General features: G+C 40.0%; 1 protein-coding gene across 1 annotated transcript in view; it reads right to left on the reverse strand.

The window, feature by feature from the left end:
• Window positions 1-5814, reverse strand: part of LOC116685870 (dynein regulatory complex subunit 7) — a gene marked incomplete in the record, with an annotated part of 10916 nt that extends 5102 nt beyond the window's left edge. The window contains 10 exon segments of the mRNA XM_032510826.1: window positions 189-317; window positions 480-549; window positions 1193-1327; window positions 1451-1669; window positions 2030-2113; window positions 2244-2438; window positions 3395-3520; window positions 3678-3846; window positions 4033-4163; window positions 5596-5814. Of these exon segments, the coding sequence (XP_032366717.1) occupies window positions 189-317; window positions 480-549; window positions 1193-1327; window positions 1451-1669; window positions 2030-2113; window positions 2244-2438; window positions 3395-3520; window positions 3678-3846; window positions 4033-4163 (1258 nt within the window).
• Window positions 5815-13376: the final 7562 nt, after the last annotated feature.

Consider the following 13376-nt stretch of genomic DNA (forward strand, 5'->3'; position numbering starts at 1 on the left):
ACACACACACACACACACACACACACACACACACACACACACGCAAGCACGGATGCACATACACACACACGTTATGCAAAAAATAAATCCAATGTCATAAACCTAAATTAAGTCAAATTTTTCTGATAGTAAAAATAATAATATGCTGAATTATTTTTAAAGTTAAAAGTTTTTTCTGAAACCCTCACAGTCCAGGTCTTTGTAAGTAGTCAGTCTTGTATTCAGGCCGTCTGGCCAAAGGTAAGGTGCAAACTTCTCCAGCTTCGCTTTTTTGTAGTGAATCACCTTCTGTCCTCCTGGCCAGCGGTTCTCCAGGTCTGAACGAGAAAGGAGACGCTGCAGTTTGTGGAGGGTTCAAAGCACCAGCTTGCATGTGTCTGGTTCAGGTTTCCTTTCTCTGCTATATGCATTTATTTGATATTAATAATACTCAGACGTTCTATTGCATTAAGGGTTAGGCTCATGCGGAGTTACTGTACCTTTTTCTTCGATTTCGATGTCATCAGCCCAGGATCGTGGCATGTCAAAAGTTCGGGGCCTCTTAACTTCCTTTATAATGAACAACACATTGTTGAGTTTACAAATAACCTCATTCAGGGGAAAATCAGATTTCAGTGGCATTGCTTCTTTTAGTTGTAAATCTGGTAAATCGGGCCACTATTTTCTTAACTTGGTGTAAAAGTACTGAGGAAAAATGGAAGTAAATGCTGCAGTTGGAGACATTAAGACAACATCTGGGAAGAGGGCAAAGTTTTCGGTCTTGTTTTTCTATATGTGTCTTAATCCAAAACAACAACATGTTAGTCTGTCTCTCAATATTTTCTGACTTCCTGTCCATGGCTCTCAGTTTCAAGCTCATTGGCTCCTACTGAAGAAGTTAATCTTTAAACTTTCATGTTTAAAACAGTCTCAGTAAGTTCCTAAAGTTGCTGGTCACTGTAGTTTTTATAAATAATAGAGGAGAAAAAAGTGCATTTGTTGGAGTATATTTTCAGCAGCAGATTAATCCAAATTTAGTGCTCTAGTGAATATTTGGGCAGCAGGAGGGTGAATGTGGTATTGAGTCAAGATCGTTTCAGTCATACCTGCTCTGCTTTTGAGTCTTGCTTTTAAGTCTAAATATCCACAACATACACACATATATGTAGATACAGAATGTAAAGATACACATACAGAAAACACACATACACACCTCAACATTTATGAATCCCTTCATCATCCTCCTCTTCTGTCTCTTCAAGACCTCTAACATCACCAACTTTTTACTGATTGCGCCGTACAGGACTGGCTCCCACACCTTTACATCTTCCATGTCATAAACCACATCCTACACACACACACACACACAGAAAACATATGGCATATTTCTAGTTAAATGATTGTTGTTTGTGATCTGTTGCTCTCTAATAACTGTAACTGAATATTGTGTCTGGAGTGGACATGGACTCACAACGCAGCCGTTCCTGCAGTCCTGCATGTTGACGTAGTAGTTGAAGTCGTTCCACACGCTCTCGATGCCAAGGAAGTTGTCGTTGTCAGTGGTGTAGCTGTTCCCGGTCAGAGGGTCGATGAAGAAGTTCTCCTGGACGCTCCGACACCCTGACAGCACTAGCACCCAACAGTGCACCCTAAGTCCTCGCAGGGGGTCAGCAAGTTGCCGCTCACGCTCCTGTTCATGAAGAAGAGCTCAAAGGTGAAAGGAGGGAGAGTAGAGACGGACTGGTTTTATATCTAACTTTCAGCTTTATTTATAGTATCAAATCATAACAAGAGTTATCTCAAGACACTTTACAGATTTACAAAGACCTAACGATTCCACTAATTTCAAATTCACAATTATATACTGTACATTTTATGGATTGTGACAAAAAACTGCAAGGTATTTTTCGGAGAACTTTTAAAATAATGTCAATAATGGTTTTGTTATATTATTATTATTCATTTAAAAAGTAGTCCCCAGGTTTGGGAACGAAAATCATTTTGTAGCCTTTGTTTTGTTCTTGTTGGTTTTACAGTAAGATCACATTACCTGCTGTAGTTTTTGTTTGTGAAGCAACGCAGCTTCTGCAACCTGTTTCTTCTCTTCTTGGAATTCCTCTTCTGAGATCAGACTCTGCAAACACAAAGCACAAGCAAGCAGACATGATCATGTCTGTGAGTCAACAATCTGGGAGGAAACCACTGTGTTCAAGGTGTTCACCACCCTTTCTATGTACTTCAGATCCATAGTACACGGCACTTACTTTGACCTCAGTGTCCAGCAGGGGACACTGCTGCAGGCTCTGGTCGAGCAGACACATCTCTTTGACAGCATAGCCGCTGACGCAGTAAGCGTCGTAGTTGACGCCAAGCAGCATGCTGCACAGCACGGTGGCATATTCAAAACATGTGGCTCTCCGACGCCTCAGCACCGAGGTGGGGGAAAACAGGTACCTGGGCTGGGACAGAAACACACACACCTTCAGTATCAATCATAAACATTGAAGGTGTGTTTTTATGGATGTGTATGTGAACACATGCATGACAATTATGCATTCAGCTGCTTCCCCAGGCTACCTCGTGTTACAAGTCCCAACTGCCCAATCAGTTCTCTGGAGGTTGTTTTTGTCATTCACCTTTCTGAAACCCTGAAACATGTTCCTGAGGTGTTCTGTCCACATAGAGTAGACTTTCTAGTTGTGTAATTTAAAAGGGGCATTTCACCAATTCTACACATAAAGGTCATTAGTAAAACACCTGAGTTTCCCAGTCATAATTATGACCTAGCTGTTGATGTAAAGCGGTAGTTAACTCTAGTCTAACAGTAACTCTAGTCTCGCTTTGCCAGTCCTTCCTCCACATGCTGCAGAGAATAGTCTGGCTAGTCCACAGAGCAGACCGAGATGAGAGAAAAACATGCTCTGGTTTTTCTTTAAACCTATCACAATCACCATGGGTGGGGCTAAGCTCCACACGGAGCCGTTGCAAAATAGTCTTGGGAAGTAACTTGTTTTGGTGGAACATGTTACGTTCAAAAGTAGTTTTTGTCATACAACAGAAAACTCTGATTGGACAGATAGTCTAGGTAGCTGTCTGGTTTTACCCTGCAGAGGTCTGAGGACCAGTTAACCCTAGTCCTCAGAAATCCACTGGAGTTGAAAATTAAAGCACAAAGAAAGTGGAAGGAAACGGACATCGGCGAAAAGACATGCAGAATTTCCTGCGACACCGGACTACGGTAACTCTAACATTACCTGAATGTGGCATGGGGAAACAAACCCTCACATATTCATTACTGTGTCTACCACAGAGCCCAGTTCTTGTTCTATTAAAAAAAACACGTTTTGGCCATTCCATCAGCTACTGAAATAAGTGGATCAAATGCTTGCTTCTGCACCAGTGTTGCCTTTCTCACCAGGTCAACAGGCGGGTCCAAAGGGTCCAGAGACAAGAAATCAGCCACAAAGGAGGCGCAGCCCTCCCACTTATAAATTTCAAGGTGGACTGTTGGTGAAGCCCGAAGAGTCATGGACACAAACTTCTGAATGTTTTGAATGACAAATATGCACAGGGATTAGACAGAGGTACATATAGATGTGCTGTTTAAAGATGTAAGAACAAGTTGGCATTTCTCTTCCCCGAATGAAAACAAATGGAACAATGATTTCTACTGAGTTGAGATGGATTGTTAGTGTTACCTTAACACCACATTCGTTGACTGGACAGAGCAGCAGTGGTTTGCGGCTGGGAAATAAGTGCGAATACTGACGGTGGTAGTTGTCGGCGATGGCCAACAGTCGAATCTCGTCAGGGGAGTTAACCCTGTAGGATTCGGGATACAGGATGTCGGCCTGGTCCAACTTCAGGCTGGTGAAGGACAGCAGGAGAAAAATTGTTCATGGTCATAAGGCGTTATACCCATAATCACACACAGATCAGATTATTAATATATAGATGTAGTGGAATAGAATGATAGTAATGGATGAGTCACTTGAAGACAACTCCTGGCCTCCTTCTCTGTGTGTGGTGTGTTTATACGTCGTTGATGCTTACAGAAGGTCCTGAGGAGCTGAAACATGGAGATTACTGAGAGTTTCATTCAGCTCACGGTCATCGTTGTCCACCTCCTCCTGCTCTCCATCTCTGACTTGCTCCTCTCTGTCTGACTCCAGTAAGGTCTCCATCTTTTATAAAAGTATTAAATGTAAAGTTTATACAAACACAGAGCCAGTCAGAAACGCAGATGTTATCATAAACCCGACTAGCAGCTCATGATGAATCCTTACTGTCCTATTACCTGTTTGTAAGCTATTCCTGATGGAAATACTGTAATATTTATATATTTGCACTACAACTAACTGGGTGTCTATATTCCCAGGAAAAACTGTATAACAGTTTCTTTCTCAATTGTATACACACACAAATTGGGACTATGCACACAATTCTGAAAACTTGAAGCAATATCAACAAGACTTCAGACTGCTAAACTCTCAATTCCATAGTTTTCAATCACATACAATTCCTAAATCAACCAGGACTGCCACTGTAAGTTAGAAATCTTCCAACATTGATGGTGTCATGTATTATAAAACTGTTATACTTACAAAAATGGCATTGTAAGAAGTGATGTCAGGGTTTTTCCTACCATTCTAAGCTTTAGGTGCAGCACCCAAGCCATTTTGGGCAGCACCTAGCCAAATAAATGTAACTAAATTATTTTTTTCAGATCTAATGATTATTGTCTGTCCCTATTGGACTTCCTCAGCAAGTTTTATATTTAAGCTTTTAGTGTTATTTAATTATTAACTTCTATAACGTTTCCAATAATTTAGACACATATATAGTGGTAATAGTTTTTTGCAAAATTATGTGAAATTGCATTTTTTTTGCAATATTTTCTTGAGGGAGGACCCCTAAACTCACCTGCCAAATACGTGCTCTTCTACAAATCTAGGTAAAACACTGGAAGTACTATTATAAATATTTGTATACCGTTAGCTATGCTTGGGAAACATGAGGCCAATACTAGGTAAAAGCAACGTTAGCGGTTAGCCTTGTAGTTCAGTGAATATACATTTTTTAATTATTATATTATTGTAAGTAATTTTTTTACTTATATTCACATATTGTTACTTGTTGTTCTGTTTTTGTTACCTGCCTTTAGGGACTAGCTAGCTAGGATGTAAATTTTCATTATTGCTCCGTCATGTTTAACGTTAGCTAACCGCTACATCTTCTAGATATCATCTAGCTAGCTAGCTAACGTTAACTTACAAATTTTCATGACCTTGCCCACCCTATAAATCACTCAATATCTAAAACTATGAATAAATAGTTGACGTTACAGGGGACACTATAATTATGTATACCCAGGATGGAGAATATGTTTAAAACCCCGTTACCTTACCGGACTAATGTAGCTAACGCTAACGTTAACGTAAGAAAGAAGCACCGTTGCTTTAATAACTGTGGAAGTTGAGGAATTTCAGTTAGCCTAAGCTAATGTCAGCTAACGTTAAGCGTCAAGGTAAAAATACGTTACATAGGCAACTAACCTTAGCTCAATTATATTTGTATGTATATATATATAATTATCCTATTCAAATTTGTACTCACCTAGTCCTATAGAAATGAACGGGGTTTTGTTGGGATATTTTCTGATTCTGTTTCAGCAAACTGACCCTAACGTTAACGTCTCTTGAATGATTGAAACTTGGACCGTTGGTGCTCTGTGTCCATGGTAACAGCCAGACCTGATGACGTTGAAATATAACTTCAACTTAAATTGTACATCAGAAAAACGTTTTTTATGTAGTAGTCCATTATGGACCAATCTATATGTGTTGTATAAGGTTCTATGCTGATTCCATTTCCATTTTAAATAACCTTTTATGATAAAAAAAAGAATTTTACAGCCAAGTATTTATTTTTTAAGTTGGAACTAAGTGAGTTGAGCAACTCACCATCCTTCACCATAATGTATGCAAATGCATAGTATGAGCACCACAGTCAAAGTCCTAACCCTACTCCTAACTACAAAGAAACTTTTCTTATTTAGTCTATAGTCTCATCCCTTAAGATGCCCAGTCTAATATAGTGTTTATCATAGACGTCAGATACAGTATTAGGGACCTCTAAGGTCTATATAAAAGAGACTTCAGATACAGTATTAGGCGACCACTAAGGTCTATATAAAAGAGACTTCAGATACAGTATTAGGGACCACTAAGGTCTATATAAAAGAGACTTCAGATACAGTATTAGAGGACCACTAAGGTCTATATAAAAGAGACTTCAGATACAGTATTAGGGACCACTAAGGTCTATATAAAAGAGACTTCAGATACAGTATTAGGGACAACTAAGTTCTATATAAAAGAGACTTCAGATACAGTATTAGGGACCACTAAGGTCTATATGAAAGAGACTTCAGATACAGTATTAGGGACCACTAAGGTCTATATAAAAGAGACTTCAGATACAGTACTGTATTAGGGACCACTAAGGTCTAAATAAAGAGACTTCAGATACAGTATTAGGGGACCACTAAGGTCTATATAAATGAGACTTCAGATACAGTATTAGGGACCACTGAGGTCTATATAAAAGAGACTTCAGATACAATATTAGTGGATCACTAAGGTCTATATAAAGAGACTTCAGATACAGTATTAGGGGACCACTAAGGTCTAAATAAAAGAGACTTCAGATACAGTATTAGAGACCACTAAGGTCTATATAAAAGAGACTTCAGATACAATATTAGTGGACCACTAAGGTCTATATAAAAGAGACTTCGGATACAGTATTAGGGACCACTAAGGTCTAAATAAAGAGACTTCAGATACAGTATTAGGGGACCAATAAGGTCTATGTAAAAGAGACTTCAGATACAATATTAGTGGACCACTAAGGTCTATATAAAGAGACTTCAGATACAGTATTAGGGACCACTAAGGTCTATATAAAAGAGACTTCAGATACAGTATTAGGGACCACTAAGGGCTATATAAAAGAGACTTCAGATACAGTATTAGGGGACCACTAAGGTCTATATAAAAGAGACTTTAGATACAGTATTAGGGACCACTAAGGGCTATATTAAAGAGACTTCAGATACAGTATTAGGGGACCACTAAGGTCTATATAAAAGAGACTTTAGATACAGTATTAGGGACCACTAAGGTCTATATAAAAGAGACTTCAGATACAGTATTAGGGACCACTAAGGTCTATATAAAAGAGACTTCAGATACAGTATTAGGGGACCACTAAGGTCTATATAAAAGAGACTTTAGATACAGTATTAGGGACCACTAAGGGCTATATTAAAGAGACTTCAGATACAGTATTAGGGGACCACTAAGGTCTATATAAAAGAGACTTCAGATACAGTATTAGGGGACCACTAAGGTCTATATAAAAGAGACTTCAGATACAATATTAGTGGATCACTAAGGTCTATATAAAGAGACTTCAGATACAGTATTAGGGGACCACTAAGGTCTAAATAAAAGAGACTTCAGATACAGTATTAGAGACCACTAAGGTCTATATAAAAGAGACTTCAGATACAATATTAGTGGACCACTAAGGTCTATATAAAGAGACTTCAGATACAGTATTAGGGACCACTAAGGTCTATATAAAAGAGACTTCGGATACAGTATTAGGGACCACTAAGGTCTAAATAAAGAGACTTCAGATACAGTATTAGGGGACCACTAAGGTCTATGTAAAAGAGACTTCAGATACAGTATTAGGGGACCACTAAGGGCTATATTAAAGAGACTTTAGATACAGTATTGGGGGACCACTAAGGTCTATATAAAAGAGACTTCAGATACAGTATTAGGGGACCACTAAGGGCTATATTAAAGAGACTTTAGATACAGTATTGGGGGACCACTAAGGTCTATATAAAAGAGACTTCAGATACAGTATTAGGGACCACTAAGGTCTATATAAAAGAGACTTCAGATACAGTATTAGGGACCACTAAGGTCTATTTAAAAGAGACTTCAGATATAGTATTAGGGACCACTAAGGTCTATATAAAAGAGACTTCAGATACAGTATTAGGGGACCACTAAAGAGACTTCAGATACAATATTAGGGACCACTAAGGTCTATATAAAGAGACTTCAGATACAGTATTAGGGGACCACTAAGGTCTAAATAAAAGAGACTTCAGATACAGTATTAGGGGACCACTAAGGTCTATATAAAAGAGACTTCAGATACAGTATTAGGGACCACTAAGGTCTATATAAAAGATGTCAGATACAGTATTAGGGGACCACTAAGGTCTATATAAAAGCACCCAAAGAGCACCATGTCATGGGACCTTTAACGTAATGATTGCAAATGCATAGCATGGAGCACACAAATTCAACAACTTAAAGGAAAACATTTCTTATTTAGTCTTTAGTCTCATCACTTAACAGGCAAGATGCCCGGTCTAATCTACTGTTTAGAATAGACTGGTCTGTCAGTGCTCAGTGCATCTCTGTAACAGTTGTCTCTCCTTTGTCCTCAGTGCATCTCTGTAACAGATGTCTCTCCTTTGTCCTCAGTGCATCTCTGTAACAGCTGTCTCTCCTTTGTCCACAGTGCATCTCTGTAACAGTTGTCTCTCCTTTGTCCACAGTGCATCTCTGTAACAGATGTCTGTCCTTTGTCCTCAGTGCATCTCTGTAACATTTGTCTCTCCTTTGTCCACAGTGCCTGAAAACCAAAGATTGTCAGGATGATGTCCATGTTAGCTTTGCCCAGCTGCTGAGCGAGCTCAACAAGGCTGATGCTCCGTATGCCCTCAGTGTTGCCAACAGGCTGTACGGGGAGCAGTCCTACCAGTTTGTTGAGGTGTGTGTGTGTGTGTTTAGCATGTGTGTCAAAGTGATTAATATGTTTGGGTGATCAGAATTGGTAAATGTGTTTCTGATGGTTCCAGGATTTCTTTGGAAAAACCAAGAATCACTACAACGCAGAGCTGGAGACTGTGGACTTCAAAGGTGGCTCAGAGGCCGCCAGACTCAACATCAACAGCTGGGTGCAGGAGCAGACTCAAGGTGGATCTATACCCTTACATACACATAACACACATGGAAACATGGCAGCAACCTTTCTTAAACACTTTGCTTTCTTGTGTGCCATTGCTTCACTTATGTGTCAATTTTGTTCACCAGATAAAATTAAGGATCTGTTGACCCAGGGTGATGTGGACAGCCTGACCAGACTGGTGCTCGTTAATGCCATCTACTTCAAAAGTAACTGGAACGAGAAGTTTCAGCAGCATGACACACAGGATGCTCACTTTAGACTCAACAAGGTACCACCGCTCAAAGAAAGCATTCAATTGACTAACACTGACAAAGTGAGCTAAAGTCAGGTAACATGGGTTTTTAAATCAATAATATGGTAGCATAAACACTTTACGCCATAGACACTAATTTGGACTTCTTCATTGAAAGAAGTGGAAAAAGGTAAAGCAAAATAATTCTACATCAGGGCTAGGGTTGGGTACCGAACTCAGTACTTTTTTGGGTTCCAACCAAATTACGTCTGTACCACCGTGGACCGATTCACGCTAAATCAAACGGTGAATAGCATGACACATTTTAGCCACCAGATAAACGACCACTTAACCCTCATGTTGTCTTCTCGCCGACCTGCAAAGTTTTTTTTCTGAGTCAAAATTTTGTTTTTGGTCGTCTTTTTGACCCTTTTGTGTCTTTCCCCCGATGTTTTTGTCACTTTTTCAACATTTGTTGACTGTTTCTGAGTCCTGTGAAATTATCCCCAAATTATTATAAAACTATTCCCAAAATCTTTAAAGCTTTTTTTTTTAACATTTGTCACTTTTTTGACATTTTTGTCACTTTTATTGACATTAATCTTTTTTTGACTTCTTTTTTAATCAATTATTTTTTCTCCAAATGCTATTAAATTGACAAACCACCCAAATTCAATGAAACTTGTGTGAACTTCAAGAGTATATTGCTGCAGCCTGGAGCGTCCCATGTCATCCGTCTCGTCTCATGCGGTCTCGTCTCATGCGGAGGCGTGTCCAACAGTAAATCCAGAGGGTCAAAAATGCAAATAGCGATTTTTTTTTTTTTTTTATTCATTTATATGATTGCCGTTAAACAAATGAATAAAGTATTTTTTTTTTTTAACTAAACATGTTTATAAGATAAATGCAGACTATCATACTGATGAATAAAAACACTTTGCCGCGGTAGTAGAAAAATAGAACCGCATTCTGCCCCGGGCCCCAGAGACCCGACAGCTTTCTGCCCCGGGCCCCAGAGACCCGACAGCTTTCTGCCCCGGGCCCCAGAGACCCGACAGCTTTCTGCCCCGGGCCCCAGAGACCCGACAGCCAGAGACCCAACAGCATTCTCTCCCGGGTCCCAGAAACCCGACAGCATTCTGTCCCGGGGCCCAGAGAGCCGACAGCATTCTGTCCCGGGTCCCAGAGACCCGACAGCCGAGGCCGCGGTAGTAGAAAAATACGACCGCGTTCTGCCCCGGGTCCCAGAGACCCGACAGCATTCTGCCCTGGGTCCCAGAGACCCGACAGCTTTCTTCCCCGGGTCCCAGAGACCCAACAGCATTCTCTCCCGGGTCCCAGAAACCCGACAGCATTCTGTCCCGGGGCCCAGAGAGCCGACAGAGAGACCGACAGCCGAGGCCGCGGTAGTAGAAAAATACGACCGCGTTCTGCCCCGGGTCCCAGAGACCCGACAGCATTCTGCCCTGGGTCCCAGACCCGACAGCTTTCGAGAGACCCAGCATTCTCTCCCGGGTCCCAGAAACCCGACAGCATAGAGAGCCGACAGCATTCTGTCCGGGTCCCAGAGACCCGACAGCATAGTCGACCGCGTTCTGCCCCGGGTGAGACCCGACAGCATTCTGCCCTGGGTCCCAGAGACCCGACAGCATTCTGTCCCGGGTCCCAGAGACCCGACAGCATTCTGCCCTGGGTCCCAGAGACCTGACAGCCGAGGCCGACAGTCGCTCTCGCCATGCTGATAATCAGTTGTATTTGCAGCAATGTCCCGGTGAAGTGTGAAAACAATATAGAATATACAAATTAAAAAGTCTTGGGAAGCGTGTAACATGTTTATTTTTGTAGTCTTGTTGTTGTGTGTGCAGATCGTGGATTGTTGTCCCTCCTCAGGAGGTCCTGCTGTTAGTTGGCAAAATCGGCTGCGTCGCTGATGCAGGTTTCATCAGATGTAGCTCCGTTAATATGGAACAACACGAGCATAACATCAGAAATGAGCAAACTACATGTAGGCAATGGCAACATTTTTACTTTAACAGTTTTTTAACGTTTTTCAATTGATTGCAACAAATGTGGTCACGAATTTACCCGTGACTCCGTCTGGAAAATTATTCGCGATGTCGTAATTTTGACCCTCTGGATTTAACGTTGGACACACCTCCGCATGAGACGAGACCGCATGAGACGGGACGGATGACATGGGACGCTCCAGGCTGCAGCCATACCCGTCTCTTTTTTTTTGGGCCGTACTAGTATGAAGTGTAATTGCGCTTCCACTACAGTAGGCGGCAGTGGCGCTCTCATTGTTACTTCTGTCACGTTTGTGACAGTGCAACATTTTACGACTTACAAGACGACAGGTTTTTTTTTCTTATTCAATCATACAAATATACAAACAAACAAGGCAATAGGAAAAAACAAAACCAATTTCAAAAGATAAACTTTTGCCTCGGGTCGAACAGATAAAAACAAATACATAGCGAATTAACATCCAGAAGAAGAAAAAAAATAAAAAAAAAAATAACGGAGGCTATCTCAAATTAAATTGAGTTTCAAGCAATCATGTAATGATAAAATTTCACATTTATTTAAATTCAATTGTCAGCCTGAAGCTCTTGAAAACTGGTCAATGATTTGTAAGGCTACGGGAATCTGATTTTCATTTTTAAGAAATAAAGTTTTGTCGTCAGCCAATTGACTTATGGTAATCTGTCTGTCATTCACAGCTAACCCTTCAATGCAGCTATTCTGGATCAGAATGGACAACATTTCTGCAACCATTATGAATAAAAGTGGAGAGCTACTGCAACCCTGACGAATTCCCTTCTTAATCTCAAATCGGGGACAGGTGCCCTGCCCTAAAGCTGCAGAACTATTAATGTCGTTATATAGCATCCCAATTATATTTCTAAAATTTTCCCCAAATCCAAAATGATGCAGTTTTCAAGATGAAGGGATGTTCAACAGAATCAAATGCTTTGTAAAAGTCCAAGAATAAAATAAACCCACCATCATGAATCATGTCACTGTACTCCAGTAAATCTAAAACCAGTCTTATGTTGTTGTGAATGGACCTTCCTTTCAAAAAGCCTGACTGAGTCTCACCAATAATGGACGACACACCTTCCTTTAGTCTATTAGCAACAAGTCCAGATAGTAACTTGTAATCAGTATTCAACAGTGTGATTGGTCTCAAATTATCTAAAACTCTCTTGTCTTTACCAGATTTGGGAATCAAAGTGATAAGACCTTGTTTCATAGAGGAGGTCAGTTCTTTCTTCTCTATACATTCCAGTAAAGCTTTAAACAACAAATTTCTCACATCATTCCAAAAGAATTGATAGAAATTTGTTGTGAGCCCATCCGTCCCCGGAGATTTGTTCAACTTCATCTTGAGAATAACTCCATCCAACTCTTCAATACTCAGCTCTGACTCGCAGATATCTTTAAAGGAATCATCAATGCATGGGATAACATTCTTGAGTTTATCAAATAAATAATCAGCCTCTGTATCAGAGTAATTTGAAGAGTACAATTTGGAGAAAAAAGAGAAAACTTCTTTTTCTATACTTCTAAAATTCTCCCTTCTTTGTTTTCAATCCCATTTATCATTAAACTAGTAATTGAGTTTCGTTGCTGTCTGTTTTTTTCCAAACTACTAAAATATGACGAGTTCTTTTCACCTGCCTCGATCCATTTGGCTCTAGACCTTACAAAGGCCCCTGTGCTCTTTCAATATATAGCTCGTCTAACTTGATTTGTAACTCCATTAATTGTTTTTTCTCTTGACAATTGAGGTCCAAATTACTACAACACTGGCTAATTTCCCTCAACAAATTACTTTCATATAGTCTCCTTTTCCTATTTATATTCTTACAATAGTTTATCGTGAACTCTCTAATCTTATATTTAGTAAATTCCCACCTACCAATATAACCTTCAATTAAAATATCTTTTTCAACATCTCTAATAATTTCCCTGACCTTCATGCAATACTCCTCATTTTGTAACATCTTAGAATTAAACTTCCAATATCCTTTGTTTCTGGGGACTCTCACTTTGGGTTTCAAAACCAGATCTATGAAACAATGATCAGAAAGTGGCG

Source organism: Etheostoma spectabile, unplaced genomic scaffold (assembly GCF_008692095.1).
Source record: "Etheostoma spectabile isolate EspeVRDwgs_2016 unplaced genomic scaffold, UIUC_Espe_1.0 scaffold272, whole genome shotgun sequence".
NCBI classification, from domain to species: Eukaryota; Metazoa; Chordata; class Actinopteri; order Perciformes; family Percidae; genus Etheostoma; species Etheostoma spectabile.